General features: G+C 46.9%; 1 protein-coding gene across 1 annotated transcript in view; it reads left to right on the top strand.

Moving 5' to 3' along the window:
- Window positions 1–22,115, top strand: part of st6galnac3 (ST6 (alpha-N-acetyl-neuraminyl-2,3-beta-galactosyl-1,3)-N-acetylgalactosaminide alpha-2,6-sialyltransferase 3) — a 230,851-nt gene that overhangs the window by 102,688 nt on the left and 106,048 nt on the right. The window contains exon 3 of the mRNA XM_080196500.1: window positions 20,794–21,203. Coding sequence (XP_080052626.1) covers window positions 20,794–21,203 — 410 coding nt within the window. The remainder of the gene's footprint in view (window positions 1–20,793; window positions 21,204–22,115) is intronic.

The following is a 22,115-nucleotide window of genomic DNA, read 5'->3' as shown; positions in this document are numbered from 1 at the left end:
TGGGCTGCTTTGTCCTGGATGGTGTTGAGCTTCTTGAGTATTGTTGGGGCTGCACTCATCCAGGAAAGTGGAGAGTATTCCATCAAACTCCTGATTTGTACCTTGTAGATGGTGGGTAGGCTTTGGAGGGTCAAGAGGTGAGTCTGTGATAGGTATGTCCCTGTCAGGCAAGGTGGAATTGGTAAGGCTAGGGAACCATGGTGCACCAAAAAAGTTGACTCGTTGGTTAAAAAGAAAAAAGGAGGCTTATGTTCGGATGAGACGTGAGCACTCGGATAGTGCACTAGAGAGCTTTAGATTGGCTAGGAGGGAGTTGAAGAGCGAGCTAAGGAGGGCTAAAAGAGGACACGAGAAGACTTTGGCTGATAGGGTTAAGGAGAATCCTAAGGCGTTCTATAGGTATGTCAAGAACAGAAGGTTGGTTAGGGCAATTTTAGGGCCAGTTATAGACGGCAGAGGGAAGTTATGTGTGGAACCGGAGGAGATTGGTGAAGCATTGAACCAATATTTCTCTTCGGTGTTCACGCAGGGGGACATGGATATAGCTGAGGAGGACACTGGGTTGCAGGGGAGTAGAATTGACAGTGTTACAGTTGATAAGGAGGATGTGCTGGATATTCTGGAGGGTCTGAAAATAGATAAGTCCCCTGGTCCGGATGGGATTTACCCCAGGATTCTCTGGGAGGCAAGAGAAGTGATTGCAGAGCCTCTGGCTCTGATCTTCAGGTCGTCGTTGGCCTCTGGTATAGTACCAGATGATTGGAGGTTAGCGAATGTTGTCCCATTGTTTAAGAAGGGGAACAGAGACTTCCCCGGGAATTATAGACCGGTGAGTCTCACTTCTGTTGTGGGCAAGGTTTTGGAAAAAATTATTAGGGATAGGATTTATAGTTATTTGGAGAGTAATGAGTTGATTGGAGATAGTCAGCATGGTTTTGTGGCGGGTAGGTCGTGCCTTACTAACCTTATTGAGTTTTTTGAGAAAGTGACCAAAGAGGTGGATGGGGGTAAGGCAGTGGACGTGGTGTATATGGATTTTAGTAAGGCGTTTGATAAGGTTCACCATGGTAGGCTTCTGCACAAAATGCAGATGTATGGGATTGGGGGTGATCTAGGGAACTGGATTAGGAATTGGCTAGCGGATAGGAGACAGAGGGTAGTGGTTGACGGTAAATATTCATCATGGAGTTCGGTTACAAGTGGTGTGCCTCAGGGATCTGTGTTGGGGCCACTGCTGTTTGTGATTTTTATTAATGATCTGGATGAGGGTATAGTTGGGTGGATCAGTAAATTTGCTGATGACACCAAAGTCGGAGGTGTGGTAGATAGTGAGGAAGGGTGTCATAGTTTGCAGGAAGACTTAGACAGGTTGCAGAGCTGGGCCGAGAGGTGGCGGATGGAGTTTAATGCAGAGAAATGTGAGGTAATTCACTTTGGTAGGAATAACAGATGTGTTGAGTATAGGGCTAACGGGAAGACTTTGAATAGTGTGGAGGAGCAGAGGGATCTAGGTGTATGTGTACATAGATCCCTGAAAGTTGGGAATCAAGTAGATAAGGTTGTTAAGAAGGCATACAGTGTCTTGGCGTTTATTGGTAGGGGGATTGAATTTAGGAGTCGTAGCGTTATGTTGCAACTGTACACAACTCTGGTGCGGCCGCACTTGGAGTATTGTGTGCAGTTCTGGTCCCCACATTACAGGAAGGATGTGGAGGCTTTGGAGAGGGTGCAGAGGAGGTTTACCAGGATGTTGCCTGGTATGGAGGGGAGATCCTATGAGGAGAGGCTGAGGGATTTGGGGTTGTTTTCGCTGGAAAGAAGGCGGCTAAGAGGGGATCTTATTGAAACATATAAGATGATTAGAGGTTTAGATAGGGTGGATAGTGATAGCCTTTTTCCTCTGATGGAAAAATCTAGCACGAGGGGGCATGGCTTTAAACTAAGGGGGGGTAGTTATAGGACAGATGTCAGGGGTAGGTTCTTTACCCAGAGGGTGGTGAGGGATTGGAATGCCCTGCCTGCTGCAGTTGTAAATGCGCCTAGTTTGGGGGCGTTTAAGAGGTCTGTGGACAGGTTTATGGACGAAAAGGGATTGGTTTAGGTTAGTGGGTCATTGTTGTTGTTTTTTTCTTTAACTGGTCGGCGCAACATCGTGGGCCGAAGGGCCTGTTCTGCGCTGTAATGTTCTATGTTCTATGTTCTATGTTACTTGCCACAGGATTCCTAGCCTTCGACTTGCTCTGGTAGCCACATTATTTATATGGCTAGTCCAGTTCAGTTTCTGGTCAATGGTGACCCTCAGGATGTTAATGGTGGGCAACGAGTTATTAATGCTATTGTATGTCAACAGGAGATGGTTAGAGTGTCTCTTACTGGTTATGGTCATTGCCTGGCATTTTTGTGATGTGAATGTGACTTGTTAACCCAAGTCTGGATAGTGTTCAGGTCTTGCTATATTTGGACATGGACAGCTTCAGTATCTGAGGAGTTGTGAATGATATTGAACATAGCCTCAGCAAATATCCCCATTATTATCGAATAAAATCATAGAAACCCTACAGCAGAAGAAGGCCATTCAGCCCATCAAGTCTGCACCAACAACAATCCCACCCAGGCCCTATTCTCGCAATGCCACATATTTACTCTACTAATCCCCCTGACACTAAGGTGAATTTAGCATGGCCAATCCATCCAACACCACATTTCTGGAGTGTGGGAGGAAACCGGAGTACCCGGAGGAAACCCACGCAGTCACGGGGAGAAGGTACAAACTCCACCCAGACAGTGACCTGAGGCCGGAATTGAACTTAGGTGCCTGGCTGCTGTGAGGCAGCAGTGCTAATCACTGCGCCACCATGCCATCCCCATGAGCCCTTAAATCCCTTGGGTGGAGGGAAAGTTGTTGATGAAGTTACTGATGGTTGAACCTAGGACGCAATGCTGAGGAACTCTTGAGATAATTGACTTCCAATAACTTTCCTTTGTGCCAGGTATGACTCTAACTGGCAGAGAGCTTTCCCTCTGATTCCCATTGACTTCAGTTTTGTCAAGGCTCCTTGACGCCACACTCGGTCAAATGTTGCCTTGATGTTGAGGACAGTCATTCCCATTTCCCCACTTCAATTCAGCTCTTGTGTCCATGTTTATACCAAAGTTGTAATGAGGTCAGGAACTGAATGATCCTGGCGGGACCCAAACTGAGCATCAGTGAGCAGGTTATTGCTAAGTGAGTGTCAGTTGGTAGTGTTGTTGAGGACTCCGAGTGAAGGAGAGTTGACTGATGGGGCAGTAACTGGCTGAGTAGGATTTCTCTTGCTTTTTGTGGACAGAATGGGTGCGATTTTCTCGCTCGGGTAAGACTGGAAATCCCTGCCCAAGGTCAACAGAGATTTCCATCGTCGGATCCTCACTTGCACCAATTCCTTGGCGGGCGAGGTGATAGCGTCCTGCTGACATATCTGGACAAATTTCCACATTGTCAGATAGATGTCAATGTTGGAGTGGCACTGGAACAGCCTGGCTAGGAATGGGGCTAATTCTGGAGCGCATGTCATTTACCATTTATATAGATGATCTGGAGGAGGGAACCGAGTGCAGGGTGTCGAAATTTGCTGATGACACCAAAATTGGTGGAAAGGCAAATTGTGCGGAGGGTGGGGAGGGTCTACAGAAGGATCTAGATAGGCTGGGCGAATGGACCAGGAAATGGCAAATGGAATTTAATGTTGGCAAGTGCGAGGTGGTCCACTTTGGTAGGAATAATGGTAGGAAGGATTATTTCTTACGTGGAGAAAAACTGCAGCAGGCGACGGTGCAGAGGGACCTCGGGGTCCTTGTGCATGAGTCGCAAAAACCCAGCTTGCAGGTGCAGCAGGTGGTCAGGAAGGCGAATGGGATGCTGGCCTTCATAGCGAGGGGGATTGAATATAAAAGTAGGGAGGTCTTGCTGCGGCTGTATAGGGCATTGGTGAGGCCGCAGCTGAAGTACTGTGTGCAGTTTTGGGCGCCGCACTTACGCAAGGATATTTTAGCCTTGGAGGGAGTGCAGAGGAGGTTTACTAGGCTGATGCCGGAGTTGAGGGGGTTGAGCTATGAGGAGAGGCTGAATTGATTAGGCTTGTACTCGTTAGAGTTTAGAAGAATGAGGGGAGATCTCATTGAGACGTATAAGATGATGAATGGGATGGATAGGACAGAGGTGGAGAGACTCTTCCCGCTCAGAAAGGATAGTAGGGTAGGGGGCACAGCCTCAAGATAAAGGGGGGGCGGTTTAGAACGGAGTTGAGGAGGAACTTCTTCACTCAAAGGGTGGTGAATCTCTGGAATTCTCTGCCCGTTGAAGTGGTGGAGGCTGCCTCACTAAATATTTTTAAGACGCGGGTTGATGGGTTTTTGATGAGAGAGGGGATTAAGGGTTATGGGGAGAGGGCGGGAATGTGGGATTGAGCCACGACAGATCAGCCATGATCTTATTGAATGGCGGGGCAGGCTCGAAGGGCTAGTTGGCCTACTCCTGCTCCTATTTCTTATGTTCTTATGTTCAATAATTCTGCTGTTATCAGGACTATCGCCTTCAGTAGGGGCTCAAATCCCACTCCTGAGACTTGAGCACACGGCCCAGGCTGACACTCTGAATGGTAATGAGGGAGTGTTATCCTGTCAGCAGTGCCATCTTTCAGATGATTCATCAAACCATGCCTGTCATCCCAAGAGGAAAAGGTTAGTGTTTGAAGGCAGGCAAGCTGGTTACCCCAAGTGTGATGACAAATATTAGTCTCTCAATCAACAACGGAATCCAATTGGCTGAGATGTTGCTTATTGCTGTTTGTCGGAGCTTGCTATGTGTAAATTGATCAGTGTGTGTCCAACATTACACACTTGAAAATTCGTTGTAAAGTGTACAGGGGGACCCTAAGATTGTGAAAAAGTGCTATAGAAATGTAACATCTTGTACCTCTGCAGACCATAAGAATGATAAGAGCTAGGAGCAGGACTGGGCCATTCAGCCCCTTGAGCAAGCTCCGCCTGCTCAGCCATGGATATCTAAGGAAATAAAATTGAAAGAAAATGCATACAAAGTGGCAAAGATTAGTGGGAACCTAGAGAATTGGGAAATCTTTATAAGTCAGCAGAAAGCCACGAGAAAAGCTATAAAGAAATAGGGCTAATGGTAGACAAGTCTCTTGGTCATGATGGAATGCATCCCAGGGTACTAAAAGAGATGGCAGGAGAAAAAGCAAAGGCACTAGTGGTAATTTACCAAAATTCACTGGGGTGGTTGCCGCAGATTGGAAAACAGCAAATGTGACGCCACTGTTTAAAAAAGAAGGTAGACAAAAGGCGGGGAACTATAGGTCTGTTAGCTTAACTTCTGAAGTAGGGAAAATGCTTGAATCTATCATCAAGGAAGAAATAGCAAGAAATCTGGATATAAATGGTCCAATTGGTAAGACACAGTATAAGTTAATGAAGAGAAGGTCATGTTTGACTAATTTGGTGGAATCCTTTGAAAACATTACATGTGGACAATGGGGAACCTGTGGGTGTGGTGTATCTGGATTTCCAGAAGGCATTTGACAAGGTGCTGCACCAAGGACTGCTACATAAGATAAAAGTGCACGGTGTTACGGGTAATGTATTAGCATGGATAGAGGATTGGTTAACTAATAGAAAGCAAAGAGTGGGAGTAAATGGCTGTTTTTCTGGTTGGCAATCAGTGACTAGTGGTGTGCCTCAAGGGTCAGTATTGGGAATGCAATTGTTTACGATTTACATAGCTGATCTGAAGTTGGGGACCCAGTGTTTTGTGTCAAAATTCACAGATGACACTAAGATGAGAGGCAGAGCAAAGTGTGCAGGGGATGCTGAAAGCCTGCAAAGGGATGTAGATAATCTAAGTGAGTGGGTGAGGGTCTAACAGATGGAGTACAATGTTGGTAAATACGAGGTCATCCATTTTGGCTGGAATAACAGCAAAATGGACTATTATTTAAATGGTAAAATATTGCAGCATGCTGTTGTGCAGAGGGACCTGGGTGTCCTTGTACAGGAATCTCAAGGAGTTGGTTTAGAGGTGCAGCAGGTAATTAAGAAGGCAAATGGAATTTTGTCCTTCATTGCTAGAGGGATGGAGTTTAAAAACAGCGAGGTTATCTTGCAGCTGTATAAGGTGCTGGTGAGGCCACACCTGGAATACTGTCTACAGTTTTGGTCTCCTTACTTGAGAAAGGATATACTGGCACTGGAGGGGGTAGAGAAGAGTTCACTAGGTTGATTCTGGAGTTGAGAAAGTTGGCTTATGAGGAGGGACTAAGTAGACTGGGACTATACTCATTGGGATTTAGAACAGTGAGGGAGGCTCTTATAGAATCAAATAAAATTATGAAGACATTAGATAAGATAGGGAAGGTGTTTCCACTGCGGGTGGAATTAGAACTGGGGGCATAGCCTCAAAATAGGGTGAGAAAATTTAGGATTGAGTTCAGGAGGCAGAGGGGTATGTGAGAGGCAAAGGGTTGTGAATCTGTAGAATTCCCTACCCAGTGAAGCAGTTGAGGTTACCTCGTTGAATGTTTTTAAGGCAAGGATAGATAAATTTTTGGACAGTAAAGGAATTAAGGGTTATGGTGAGCGGGCAGGTAAGTGGAACTGAGTCCATGGAAAGATCAGCCATGATCTTATTGAATGGTGGCATGGGCTCGAGGGGCCAAATGGCCTACTCCTGCTCCTAGTTCTTGTGTTTTTATGTTCCCCATATACCCCTCTGCCTCCCCCACACCCCTCAACCTCTCACACACCCCGTTCCTTCCCCATACACCCCTGGTCCCCCACACACCCCTGTGCCTCCCACACACCCCTCAGCCTCTCACACACCCCGTTCCTTCCCCATACACCCCTGGTCCCTCACACAGCCCTGTGTCTCTCACACACTTCTGTATCCCTCATACACTCCTGTGCCCCTCACACACAACTGTGTCCCTCACACAACCCTATGTCCCGCACACACCCCTGTGTCCTGCACACACCCTTGTGTCTCCCAAACACCCTACTCATTCCCCACACACCCCTGAGTCTCCCATACACCCCTGTATGTCCCCCACACCCCTGTGTCCCTCACACACCCGCCTGTCTCCCACACACCCCCATGCCTTCTGTAAGCTCTCATACCCACCAAGTTCACAGAACATTCACTGGACACAGTTTAGCTGAGGTTATGCTTTAAGCATCACTTTTGCACTTTTCTTGAAACCATATAAAAAATTGTGAGTTATTCCCAAAAGCCATGAACGTCTGTGATTCTGTTGAGGGAGTGTGTGTTAAGGAGCCTGTGTTATCTCAAGCAGCGCTGGGTTCTCATGTAACCAGAGATCAGCAATGATTGGCAGCCCCTTCTCGTCTCTCGAGTCGTCCCCTGCTCTGATTCTCTGGATGTTACATCTGTTCTTGTGCGATCTTATAGTTAAGAAGAAAGTCAACAAGATCGCTATTCTTTTTATTACAAGAGAAGCTCTAGGTTGGCGGGAGAGGAGTGTATTCAGACTGTCGGATTTTACTGCCCAGAAGAAGGCCATTTGGCCCATCATGTCTGTGCCAGCCCTCTGGAAGCGTTCCCCATCTTATCCCATTCCCCAAACCCTTTCCTCCTTTTCTCTTCCATCTTTTTTCAAGTATTTATCCACCTACCTCACTACAGAGAGGTTTTTGAAATATATTTGAGAACATAAACATTGCAAGACTGTTTCCCAATTGTCGAGTGAGCTAATAGCGAGGAGGTACAGACTGAGGGTTATCCTCAGAGGAATAAAAAGGAGAGTTAAAGGAAGTGTTTTCATGAAGAATGCTTTATCACAAGGGGATATATCAAGCAAAGACTGCAACTCCATTACAGGAGAGAAATGATTTAAAACAATTAAAACGATTTGATGCATGAAGATCGTTTGAGGACTCTAGATCTGTACTCGATGGAGTTTAGAAGGATGAGGGGGGGACCTCATTGAAACTTACAGAATACTGAAAGGCCCAGACAGGTGGACATGGGGAAGATGTTTCCATTAGTAGGAGAGACTAGAATCCGAGAGCACAGCCTCAGAGTAAAGGGACAACCCTTTAGAACAGAGATGAGGAGGAATTTCTTCAGCCAGAGGGTGGTGAATCTGTGGAACTCTTTGCCGTGGGAGGCTACAGAGGCCAGTTCACTGAGTGTCTTTAAGACAGAGATAGATAGGTTCTTGATTGGTAAGGAGATCAAAAGTCACTGGGAAAAGATGGGAGAATGGGATTGAGAAGAAACTTGTCAGCTATGACTGAATGGCGGAGCAGACTTAATGGGCCGATTGGCCTAATTCTGCTTCTATATCTTATGGTTTAAAAGGAATTCGAAAACATGTGGGGCAGAAAAGGGTGTGAAATGAGAGTAGACAATCAGTGTACCGGTTAGCACTGACACAGATGCAATGGATCAAATGGCCCCATAGGAATTCTCTACACTCAGTCACTGAGAATGGGATTGACAGATTTTTCGACTCTATTAAGGGATTTGGGGACTGGGTGGAAAAGTAGAATTGTGATGGAAGCTCAGCTATGATCTTATTGATCTGTGGAGCAGACATGAGGGACTGAACGGTTTACTTCTTTCTTTAAATTCATTTATGGGATATGGGCATTTCTAGCTAAGGTGAAGGAACAAAGAACAGAGAACAGTAGAGCACAGGAACAGGCCCTTCGGCCCACTGAGCACTGACATATGATGCCTTTCACAACTAAAGACCCTTTGCCTCGACGTGTTACGTATTCTCTATTCCCTGCCTATTGACATTACATGGCACAGCGGCATGATGGCACAGCAGCACAGCGGCTTTGCTGCCTCACAGTGCCAGGGACCTGGGTTCAATTCCGACCTTGGTGACTGTGTGGATTTGTATGTTCTCCCCATGTCTGTGTGGGTTTCTTCTGGGTGCTCCGGTTTCCTCCCACTCCGTAAAGATGTGCAGGTCAGGTGGATTGGCCATGCTAAATTGCCCCTTGGTGTCAGGGGGATTAGCAGGGTAAATACATGGGGTCACAGGCACAGGGGCTGGGAGGGATTAATGCCAGTGCAGGCTCGATGGGCCAAATGGCCTCCTCTTGCATTGTAGGGGTTCTATGATCTGTCAAGATGCCTCTTAAACATTGTTATTGCAATTGCATTTAATACCCATCCCTATTTTCCTTTGAGAAGGTGGTGGTGGAATGTATTTCTTACATTCTGTACTGTAATTCATGCAACTGACTTGATTGTTTCCTGCGCGCTATCAGCACAAGATTACTCCCATCCTCTGTCTTTACGATTACATCTTCAAGTAATACACTATACATGTAAAATACTTTGAAAGGCACCATTCTATAAACGCAAGTCCTTCTTTAATTCTCACACCTCCAGGAAGCCAAGGCTGAGAAGTGGCCTGAATTGGGTCTATACTCTTTGGAATTTATTTTAGAAGAATGAGAGACACTCTCATTAACAGACAGAATCCTGAAGGAGATTGATAGAATCATAGAATCCTTACATTGCCTTGACCTTCTACAATGGCCATGCTTGTGTCCTGTCTTTGCTGAGTGGGCATTACAGATGATCAGTTCATCTAGATCTAATGGGGTTCGGTGGCACGGTGGCTAGCACTGCCACCTCACAGCGCCAGGGACCCAGGTTCAATTCCCGACTTGGTTCTGTGTGGAGTTTGCACCTTCTCCCCATGTCACTGTGGGTTTCCTCCAGGTGCTCTGGTTTCCTCACACAGTTCAAAGATGTGCAAGTTAGTGGATTGGCCATGTTAAATTGCCCCTTAGCATCCCAAAGTGTGCAGGTTAGATGAATTAGATGTGGTAAATGTGTGGGGTTATGGGGATAGGGCCTGGGGATACTCTGGATGAATATTTGATTTGATTTTTTCATTTAATTTATTATTGTGACATGTATTAACATACCGTGAAAAGTATTGTTTCTTGTGCGGTCTACAAACAAAACATGCTGTTCGTAGAGAAGGAGTGCAGAATGTAGTGTTACAGTCATAGCTAGGGTGTAGAGAAAGATCAACTTAATGGAAGGAAGTCCATTCAGAAGTCTGACAACAGCAGGGAAGAAGCTGTTCTTGAGTCTGTTGGTACGTGACCTCAGACTTTTGTATCTTTTCCTGAAGGAAGAAGGTTATTACAAGAAAGATGTGGAAACTATTGAAAGGGTGCAGAGGAGATTCACAAGGATGTTGCCTGGATTGGGTGGCATGCCTTATGAGGATAGGTTGAGGGAGCTAGGTCTTTTTTCCCTGGAGAAAAGAAGTGACCTGATAGAGGTTTATAAAATGTTGAGAGGTAGAGATCGGTTGGATTCTCAGAGGCCATTTCCCAGGGCTGAAATGGTCACTACAAGAGGATACAGGTTTAAGGTGCTGGAGAGTGGGTACAGAGGAGATGTCAGAGGTAAGTTTTGCGCTCAGAGGGTGGTGGGTGAGTGGAATCGGCTGCTGTCAGTGGTGGTGGAGGCGAACTCGTTGGGGTCATTTAAGAGACTTATGGATGAGTACATGGGATTTAATGGGATTGAGGGTTATAGATAGACCTGGTAGGCAGGTATATGACCAGCACAACTTGTGGGCCGAAGGGCCTGTTTGTGTTGTAGTTTTCTATGTTGTATGTTCTAAGACGGAAGAGAGAATGTCCGGGGTACGTGGGGTCCTTAATTACGCTGGCTGCTTTGCCAAGGCAGCGGAAAGTGTAGACAAAGTCAATGGATGGGAGGTTGGTTTGTGTGATGGATTGGGCTACATTCACAACCTTTTGTAGTTTCTTGCGGTCTTGGGCAGAGCAAGAGCCATACTGAGCTGTGATACAACCAGAAAGAATGCTTTTCATGGTGCATCTGTACAAGTTGGCGAGAGTCATAGCTGATATGCCAAATTTCCCGAGCCTCCTGAGAAAGTAGACATGTTGGTGGACTTTCTTAACTATAGTGTCGGCATATTAAGGCCTTGCTCATTACAAAACCATAAAATCCCGCTCAAAGTTAACGGACCTTTCCATAGTCCGCCCCTCGCCCACTCCGTTTCCTGCGGGGGTGAAACGGTAAAATTCTGGCCTCTGCCAGAGATGATGTGGAGGTGCCGGCGTTGGACTGGGGTAAACACAATAAGAAGTCTCACAACACCAGGTTAAAGCCCAACAAGTTTATTTGATAGTTATCCCACAAGCTTTCGGAACGCTGTTCCTTGGTCAGGTGAGTGGAAGTCTCTGCCAGACAGTCAGTGCAGACTCAATGGGCCAAATTGCTTCCATCTGCACTGTGGGAGTTCTATGATTGCAGCAAAGCAGCAATGCATTGGTGCTTACAGACCTGCAGCTGAAAGCATCCAACGCAGCACGATTCCAATTCCCCCTCAGCACTGACTGACAGATTGTCATTCGACTCTTTGGAGCTTTTCGCTTTGAAACATGAGCTGCGACGGTTTAGTTGCAGGAGCAGTGTGACTGTTGTGAAGGAGATGGATTAACAGTGAGTTGAAAGGACAGAAATGCTGGATCAATCTAGGTTAATGAGATTAATTCAGCTCCCTCTCGCATTCTCTGCTCTGTGGGTCAAACGATTTCTTTTTAAATCAAAAAGACAGCAATAATGAAAAATTACAGAAACTGAGTGGGCCCTTCAGCCCTGGGGGGCTCTGTTTGATTAGATTGTGGCTGATCTGTACCTTAATTCCAATTTATTCACCTTGGTCTGTATCCCCTTAATACCTCCACCTGACAAAACATTTATCAACCTCAGTTTTGAAATTCTGAATTGATTTCCTGCCTCCCCCACCCCCAACCCTGCACTAAACCCCCACAGCCTCAACTGCCTTGTGTAGAATCATAGAATCCTGACACTACAGAGGAGGCCATTCAGCCCATCTACTGGAATTTCACTGCCTTGCCCGCCCGACGCTCGTGAGATCCCGCCCGAGGCCAACACAGAATGCTGTTCTGTGAGCCTCGCCCGTCTTGGGATTGGGGCGGGCGTGCCGGTAAAATTCCAGCCATTGAGTCCGTACCGAGCACAATCCCACCCAGGCCCTATCCCACGCATTTGCCTTACTAATCTCCCTAACATTAAGGTCAATTTGCCACAGCCAACCAAAGTAACCAGCATATCTCTGGACTGTGGAGGGAAACCGGAACATCTGGAGGAAACCCATGCAGACACGGGGAGAATGTGCAAACTCCACACAGACAGTCACCTGAGGCTGGGTCCCTGGCGCTGTGAGGCAGCAGTGCTAACCACCGTGCTGTCCCAGGACAGCAAATTCCAGATTTGCATTACATATGAAGAGATACTTCCTGACATCCCTCCCAAACAGCCAAGCTGTAAGGTTGATGTTACAGTGTGGCACAGTTCGGATGTCATCAAGAGGTTTCGGTCTTTGTTGTGAACAGAGGAATTGGGTACAGGAGTTTGCAGTCTTTGGTTGCTCTGGAGTAACTGCTCCATCTTTACACATCTCCCACATGGCTGCAAGGTCACCTAACTGAGAGAGGCCTTCACCCTCTGGGGTGATCACTTGCGCTCTATTCCTATTGGTTCCTCCAGTCAGGTGACACTCTCCTATTGTCCTATCTTAAAGAGACAGACACTGCAACCACGACCACCATGATCTTGTGTTCCAGAGTCATCAAGAATATCGTGGTTTCGATCCTTCAAAAACAATAATGAGACAAGGTGTTCATAGAATCCCTACAGTGCAAAAGGAGGCCCTTTAACCCATTGAGAATGTACTGATTCTCCACATAGATCATCTTACCCAGGCCCTTTTCTATAACCCCCATGTCTTTACTCCACTAATGTTACAGCCACAGCTAGGGTGCTGAGAAAGGTCAGCTTAATATATGATATGACCATTCAAAAGCAGTGTTTGTGAGTCAGCTGGTATGTGTTTTCAGATTCTTGTGCTTTTTCCTGACAGAAGAAGGTGGAACAGAGAATGTCCAGGATGCGTGGGGGTCCTTAATTACACTGCTACTTTTCTGAGGCAGTGGGAAGCATAGAAAGAATCAATGGATGGGAGGCTAGTTTGCTAAGGGACAATTTAGCATGACTAATCAGCCTAACCCGCCCAACATAAGAAATAAGAAATCGGAGCAGGAGTAGGCCATCTAGCCCTTCGAGCCTGCCCCGCCATTCAATAAGATCATGGCTGATCTGTCGTGGCTCAGTTCCACTTTCCCGCCCTCTCCCCATAACCCTTAATCCCCTCTCTTATCAAGAACCCATCAACCCGCTTCTTAAAAATATTTAGCGAGGTAGCCTCCACTACTTCAACAGGCAGAGAATTCCAGAGATTCACCACCCTTTGAGTGAAGAAGTTCCTCCTCAACTCCGTTCTAAACCGCTCCCCCTTTATCTTGAGGCTGTGCCCCCTAGTCCTACTGTCTTTTTTGAGCGGGAAGAGTCTCTCCACCTCTATCCTATCCATCCCATTCATCATCTTATACGTCTCAATAAGATCTCAACCTAACCTGCACAACCTGATTATGCTGGCTGCTTTTCAAAGGGAAGTGCAGATGGAGCCAATGGATGGGTGACTGGTTTGCGTGATGGACTGGGCTTTGTTCACGACCCTTCATAGTTTCTTGCAGTCTTGGACAGAGCAGGAGCCACACCAAGCTTGGACAAGAAAATGGAGGATTGTGCCCACTGACTCTGTGGGTGGGATTTTCCGGCCACACTTGCCCTTAGACTGGAAAATCCCACCTGAGGTCAGCAGACCTTTGCACGTCACAGGCTTATCCCACCCGCTGGCGATTCCCATGGCAGGCGGGACGGGGAAATCCCTGTGTCTCTCTCCGCGATTGCTGCCCCGCTTCATGAGATTGTCCAGCATTTCCTGTTGTTTCAGGTTTCCAGCATCTGTAGCAATCTATATTATCGATAATCAATCTACTTGGCAGCATTACGAATGCACCTTATTTGGACTTCAATTCCTGGAGTGGGACTCGAACCCAGAACTTCTGGCTCAGTGGCACCCCCTATCCTTTCTCACACTCTTTTCCCCCCCTCACCCTCTCCCACTACCCACCACCGCCCCCCCCCCCCCAACCCTTCCCACACCCCCTCTCCTCTTCTCTCTGGGTAACCAGTTCAATAATATAAACAGCTCATTACCATATCCTACTTTACATACTTGCCAGTTGGCAATACTAATCTATTTACTTGTCTCGGTGCCAACACTTATTTAGTCTGCGCTAACATATTAGATGTTATAGTTAAGTGCCGGGCGCTTTCAGCTGACATGTATCATCGCTCCGAAACAACAGAAATGTGTCAAATCCCCACACGCGGGATGAGATAAAATGAAATGGAAAATTTGTGATGTAATTTGCAGTGAGAATTGTTGCTTATTAATCACTGGGTCATATTCACAAATGAAAGACATTATCCCAGAGAAAATTCCTTCTTTTCATTGTTATTCATCAGGAGAGACGAGGGAAGCTGCCATTCCCCTTAGCGTGGGGAAGATTAAGGGCAGATTTAATGAGCTGTACAAAATTACGAAAGGTTTGACAAATAGGGAGAAAGTATTTGCTCTCACAGGTGGGTCAGTCACCAGAGGGTACGGGTATAGCAATATAGAAACTAAAAGAAGATGTAGGCCATTTGGCCCTTCAAGCCTGCTCCGCCATTCAATTTGATTATGGCTAATCATCAAATACCTTGATTCCCCCACTTCTCCCCATACATTTTAGCCTAAAAAGCTATCTTTCTCTGCACCCTAGCCATGGCTGCAACACTACCCTCTACAGTCTCTCCTTTCTTTCTCAATGAACAGTATGCTTTCCCTGTACAGCACACAAGAAACAATTCTTTTCACTGTATACTAATATATGTGACGAAAGTAAATGAAATCAAATCAAAATCAAGTATCTTTATGTCTTCTTGAAATCAGACAATGTTTTGACCTCAACTACATTCTGTGGGAGTGAATTCCACACATTCACCACCCTCTGGGTGAAGAAATTTCTTCTCATCTCAGTTCTAAAAGTTTTACCCCTTATCCTTAAACTATGACCCCTAGTTCTGGACGCCCCACCATCAGGAACAATCTTTCTGAATCTACCCTGTCTAATCCTGTTAGAATTTTATAAGTTTCTATAAGATCCCCTTTTCCACTTCTAAACTCCGGTGAACGTAATTCTCACTGACTAGCAGATCATTGGCAAAACCATTTTGAGGAGAAACTGTGGAGTTGATGTTGAATGCTTGACCTGAATCGATGATGGAAGCAGATAGAGTCATAGAGGTTTACAGCATGGAAACAGGCCCTTCGGCCCAACTTGTCCAAGCTGCCCTTCTTTTAACCGCTAAGTTAGTCCCAATTGCCTGCGTTTGACCCACATCCCTCTATATCCATCTTACCCATGTAACTGTCTAAATGTTTTTTAAAGGACAAAAATGTATCCGCCTCTCCTACTACCTCTGGCAGTTTGTTCCAGATACTCACCACCCTTTGTGTGAAAAAAATGCTCCTCTGGACTCTTTTGTATCTTTCCCATCTCATCTTAAACCTATTACCTTTAGGTTTAGACTCCCCTACCTCTGGGAAAAGATATTACCTCTATAAGATCACCCCTAAGCCCCCTGTGCTCCAGGGAAAAGAGTCCCAGTCTATCCGACCTCTTCTTATAACTCAAACAATCAAATCCCGGTAGCATCCTAGTTAATCTTTTCTGCACTCTTTCTAGTTTAATAATATCCTTTCTATAATAGGCTGACCAGAATTGTACACAGTTTTCCAGGTCTGGCTTTATTTATCATTCAGTCGTGATGTTATGAAGGGGACTGGAAAGGAAACACATTGCAGATATGGGGGGGAAAACCAGGAGACTGGGGCTGATTGAAATGCTCCCTCGAAGGGCCAGTGGAAGGCACAATGGACTGACCGATAAATCTTCTCCATCCTGCCCCTGCTGTGAGAACAAACCCAGTGCCTCTCACCTCTCCCTGTGACTAAAGTGCCTCCTCCTATGCCTGACGATTCCAAGGGTAGGTTTTTACAGTCTCCAGTGGGCTGAGGGAGGTACAATGGGAAGCGTGTGGTCCGGAGGCTCCTCCGCCCACATCTCAACACCACAAATCAAGCGTCAGGCAGCCAATTGATGACCGCCTTGGTAGCAAAGCAGCCAATCAGTGTTGGAAAGTTGGGGGGGGGGTGGTTTGGGGGAAGGTGTGGGGGGGCCTCCATGCCCAGTCAAAGGCAGGAAAGATGGTGAACTGGAAGTCAGTCATGGACACCCAATTGACCCCGCTCTCACCCCATCTTCTCACTTACTCCTTATTTGTTAACTCCGCCTTAAAAAGAACAGGAAAATAAAGTCAACCACCCAGCAGAAGCAGAGGTCTTGTGGTGCAGTGGATAGAGTCCCTGCTTCAGAGCCAGAGTTCGAGTTCCACCCCAGGACTTGATGGCCAAGGGAGATGTGACCATAAGGCAGTCAGACAGGTTGAGTTCCAAACACATCAGCGTCTGTGGTAAGAGTGGGAGAGATTTCTGAGCAGCTATGTTTATATAGAAATATAAAAGGTAGGAGCAGGAGAAGGCCATTTGGCCCTTCGAGCCTGCTCCACCATTCATCACGATCGTGGCTGATTGTCCAACTCAATAGCCTAATCCTGCTTTCTCCCCATAACCTTTGATCCCATTCGCCCCAAGTGCCATATCCAACCGTCTCCTGAATACATTGAACAAAGAATAAAGAAAATTACAGCACAGGAACAGGCCCTTTGGCCCTCCAAGTCTGCACTGACCATGCTGCCCAACTGAATAGAACCCCCTACATTTCCAGGGACGCTATCCCTCTATTCCCATCCTATTCATGTATTTGTCAAGATGCCCTTTAAAAGTCACTATCGTATCTGTTTCCATTACCTCCCCAGGCACCCACCACCCTCTGTGTAAAAAGCTTGCCTGGTATATCTCCTTTAAACCTTGCCCCTCACACCTTAAACCTATGCCCCCTAGTAATTGACTCTTTCACCCTGGGAAAAAGCTTCTGACTATCCACTCTGTCCATGCTCCTCATAATCTTGTGGACTTCTATCAGGTGGCCCCTCAACCTCTGTCGTTCCAGTGAGAACAGACCTGGTTTTTCCAACTTCTCCTCATAGCTAATGCCCTCCATACCAGGCAACATCCTGGTAAATCTTTTCTGTACCCTCTCCAAAGACTCCACATCCTTCTGGTAGTAGCGACCAGAATTGAACACTATATTCCAAGTGTGGCCTAACTAAGGTTCTATAAAGCTGCAACATGAGTTGTCAATTTTTAAACTCAATACCCTGGCCAGTGGAGGCAAGCATTCAACATTTTTGCATCAACTAGTTGCATGCTTGGTGTGGAGTGGGGGCTCCCCTTAAACTATAAGCCTCTAGCGACAGACTAATGACGTATTCCAGGAAAAACCCAATATACAAACAGATGAACTTCTGCCTTGTGCACCACCAGGTGTGGGAAGAGAAACAGCAACAATAACTGATCAAACATTGCCACCTTCACTGGCAGGCTCTGCTGCCAACTGTGCAGCACGGTGGCACAGTGGCTACACTGCTGCGCCACAGCGCCAGGACCAGCGTTCGATTCCCGGCTTGGGTCGCTGTCTGAGTGGAGTCTCCTCGTGTCTGCACGGGTTTCTTCCGGGTGCTCCCGTTACCTCCCACAGTCTGAAAAACGTGCTGGTCAGGTGCATTGGCCGTGCTAAATTCTCCCTCAGTGTACCCGGACAGATGCTGGAGTGTGGTGACTCAGGGTTTTTCACAGTAACTTCATTGTTAACAGAAGAACTAGGAGCAGGAGTAGGCCATCTGGCCCCTCGAGCCTGCCCCGCCATTCAATAAGATCATGGCTGATCTTTTCATAGACTCAGCTCCACTTACCTGCCCGCTCACCATAACCCTTAATTCCTTTACTGTTCAAAAATCTGTCTATCTTTGCCTTGAAAACATTCAATGAGGTAGCCTCAACTGTTTCACTGGGCAGGGAATTCCACAGATTCACAACCCTTTGGGTGAAGAAGTTCCTCCCCAACTCAGTCTTAAATCTGGTCCCCCTTATGTTGAGGCCATTCCCCCTAATTCTAGTTTCACCCATCAATGGAAACAACCTCCCTGCTTCTATCTTATCTATTCCCTTCATAATCTTAATTGTTTCTATAAGATCTCCCCTCATTCTTCCGTAAAATAAGTTAATATAAGCTACTTGTGACACTAATAAATAAATAAACTTCAATAAATAGACTTAAATAGCCCTTCTGTTGCCTCCTCATACCAGATGTCCCAACGCTCTTTTCGTGAGTCAATAAAAGTGCAGCAGCCAGTGTAAGATTTCAGCCAGTTGGGCCATTAATCAGCTCAGTAACTCACTAATTATTCTTCTTACCTTCTGCGGTTTGGGAGGCTGAAGGAGTGACTTTGAATACTGCCCCAGTGTCCATCGTGCTGCATGTTAAGTCAGGGTAGAGAGGGAATAGGAGGGAATGGGAGGGGGTGATGGTGGGAGAGACACAACTGTACAATCCAGCCTTACAATTCAGAAATAAGTGTGTGGAGGACATGGGGCTGCCAACATTGCAGGATTATTATGGAGCATGCAGCAATGAGAGATCATTGGGGTGGCTCAGTGGTTAGCACTGCTGCCTCACAGCGCCATGGACCCAGGTTCAATTCCAGCCACGAGGTAAATATCTGTATGGAGTCTGCACATTCTCCCCGTGTCCACATGAGTTTCCTCTGGGTTCTCCGGTTTTCTCCCACAGCCCAAAGGTGTGTGGGCTATGTTGATTGGCCATGGTAAATTGCCCCATAGTGTCAGGGGAACTGGCAGGGTAAATATATGGGGTTAAGGTTCCCATTTATGGAATGTGCGGCAGCGCGGTCGGACAATGGTTAGCACTGCTACCTCACAGCTCCGGATTGGATTCCTGGTTTGGGTCACTGTCTGTGTGGAGGTTGCAGGTTCTCCCTGTGTCTGTGTGGGTTTCCTCCAGGCGTTCTGGTTTCCTTCCTTGTGTAAGCTAGGTCGATAAATTGTCCCATAGTGTCAGGAGAAATGATAGGGTAAATAGACAGGGTTAAGCAGATAGGGCCTGAGTGGGATTGTGGTCAGCACTGGCTCAATGGGCCAAATGGCCTCCTTCTGCACTGTAGGAATTCTATGATTCTATGATGATCAGTCTGCAGGACGTGGTTCCAAGCAATGTGGCAGGGAATACAAAGAGTGATTAATACCGAAAACTTTAACCCATCAGTTAGAAAGGTACTGGAGATGGGGAGGGATCAGGATGTTTGATTGATGGTCAAGCATTGTCCAGTTGTGTAGCCAAGAGCCTGTCAGCCATCTTGTTTTGCTGTGACAAGGTGGTGCATTATGGGACATGTCAGTAACCAATGGTGCAAGTGTGAGGAGGGGCTACGATTGGGATTTGGAGGTTATGGAGGTTCGTTAAGGGGAGGTCATGTCTGACAAATCTGTTAGAGTTCTTTGAGGAGGTAACAAGGAAGTTAGATAAAAGAGAACCAGTGGATGTGATGTATTTAGATTTCTGGAAGGCCTTTGACAAGGTGCCGCATAGGAGGCTGTTAAATAAGTTGCTAGCCATGGTGTTAAGAGCAAAATCCTGGCATGGATAGAGGATTAGCTGACTGGCAGAAAGCAGAGAGTGGGGTTAAAGGGGTCTTTTTCAGGATGGCAGCCAGTGACCAGTGGTGTGCCTCAGGGGTTGGTGCTGGGACCACAAATTTTCACAATATACATGAACAATTTGGAGGAAGGAATTGAAGGCACTGTAGCTAAGTTTGCAGATGATACAAAGATTTGTAGAGGGACAGGTGTTTTTGAGGAGGGCTGCAGATGGACTTGGACAGGCTAGGAGAGCAGGCAAAGAAGTGGCAGATGGAATACAATGTGGAGAAGTGTGAGGTTATACACTTTGGAAGGAGGACTGGAGGCATAGACTATTTTCTAAATTGTTCAAGATTCTCTTAAGGTTAATGTGCAGGTTTAGCCGGCAGTTAAGAAGGAAAATGCAATGTTAGCCTTCATGTCCAGAGGACTAGGGCTCTATAAGACTCTGATCAGACCCTATTAGGAGTATTGTGAGCAGTTCTGGGCCCCGTATCTATGGAAGGATAGGCTGGCCTTGGAAAGGGCCCAGAGGAGCTTCACAAGAGCCCTGGAATGAAGAGCTTGGCATATGAGGAATGGTTGAGGACTCTGGGTCTGTACTTGTTGGAGTTTAGAAGGATGGGGGGGATCTTATTGAAACTTACAGGATACTGCAAGGCCTGGATAGAGTGGACGTGGAGAGGACGTTTCCACTAGTAGGAAAAACTAGAACCAGAGGGCTCAACCTCGGGTTAAAGGGACAATTCTTTAAAGCAGAGATGAGGGGAAATTTCTTCAGCTAGAGAGTGGTGAATCTGTGGAACTCTTTGCCGCAGAAGGCTGTGGGGGCCAGGTCATTGAGTGTCTTTAAGACAGAGATAGATAGGTACTTGATTAATAAGAGGATCAGGGGTTCTGGGGAAAAGGCAGGAGAATGGGGATGAGAAAAATATCAGACATGATTGAATGGCAGAGCAGACTTGATTGGGCCGAATGGCCTAATTCTGCTCCTGTGTCGTATGGGCTGGTTCCCCCAGGGTTATGTCCTACCAAAGGGCCAGGAGGCGCACCTTTTTTTCTTTCATACCCCCGGAAAGCTGACGTGTTGCTAATCTTCCCCCTGTCCCGCCCGCAGCCTCTCCGCCTGCACTGCGACCTCTGCAGCATCGTCTCCAGCTCGGGTCAGATGCTGGGCCAGCGAGCAGGCCGGCTGATCGACCAGGCCACCTGCGTGTGGCGAATGAACAACGCGCCCACGGCCGGATTCGAGACCGACGTGGGCACCAGGACCAGTGTCAGGGTGGTGTCTCACACCAGCGTCCCGCTCCTCCAGCAGCGGCGGCAACACTACTTTGGGGAGGCCAACGAGACGGTCTACGTGATCTGGGGGCCCTATCGGAACATGCGGCGGGACGGGAAGGGGGCCACCTACAACGAGCTGCGGCAGCTGGCGAGGAATTACCCCCAGGCCAAGATCTACGTGACCACCGAGGAGCGAATGAACTACTGCGACAAGGTTTTCAAGCTGGAGACCGGAAAGGACAGGTCAGTTATCACCTTCTGGCTTCACTCAATGAGCTAAGACATTCCAGGTCCCCCCCCCCCTAAAGGAGTGACTGTGTATTTACAGCATAAGTTTATAAAGTTTATTTATTGGTCACAAATAAGGCTTACATTAACACTGCAATGTAGTTACTGTGAAATTCCCCCAGTCGCCACACTCCAGCACCTGTTGGGGTCAATGCACCCTAACCAGCACATCTTTCATACTGTGGGAGGAAACTGGAGCACCCGGAGGAAACCCAAGCAGACATGAGGAGAATGTGTAGACTCCACATAGACAGTGACCCAAGCTGAGAATCGAACCCAGGTCCCTGGCGCTGTGAGACAGCAGTGCGACCATGCCACCATTGGTTTTCCAGCCTTTTCTCCATAACCCCAGATGCACCAGCAGTGCAACTGTGCCACCATTCTGCCCTACTAGATTGATTAGGAGATTCACTGGGTTGATTCCGGAGTTGAGAGCGTTGGCTTATGAGGAGAGACTGAGTAGACTGGGCTATACTCTTTGGAATTCAGAAGACTGAGGGGAGATTTTATAGAAACATATAAGATTATGAAGGGAATTGATAAGATAGAAGCAGGAAAGTTGTTTCCACTGGCAGGTGAAACTAGAACTAGGAGGTATGGCCTCAAAATAAGGGACAGCAGATTTAGGACTGAGTTGAGGAGGAACTTCTTCACACAAAGGGTTGTGAATCTGTGGAATTCCCTGTCCAGTGAAACTGTTGAGGCTGCCTCATTGAATGTTTTTAAGGCAAGGATAGATAAATATTTGAACAGTAAAGGAATTAAGCATTATGGTGAGATGGAGGGTAAGTGGAGCTGAGTCCAGAAAAAGATCAGCCATGATCTTATTGAATGGTGGAGCAGGCTCGAGGGGCCAGATGGCCTATT

The sequence above is a fragment of the Carcharhinus amblyrhynchos genome, chromosome 9 (assembly GCF_965287045.1).
Source record: "Carcharhinus amblyrhynchos chromosome 9, sCarAmb.v2.hapA, whole genome shotgun sequence".
Taxonomy (NCBI): domain Eukaryota; kingdom Metazoa; phylum Chordata; class Chondrichthyes; order Carcharhiniformes; family Carcharhinidae; genus Carcharhinus; species Carcharhinus amblyrhynchos.
This window is presented reverse-complemented; position numbering and strand designations above follow the sequence as displayed.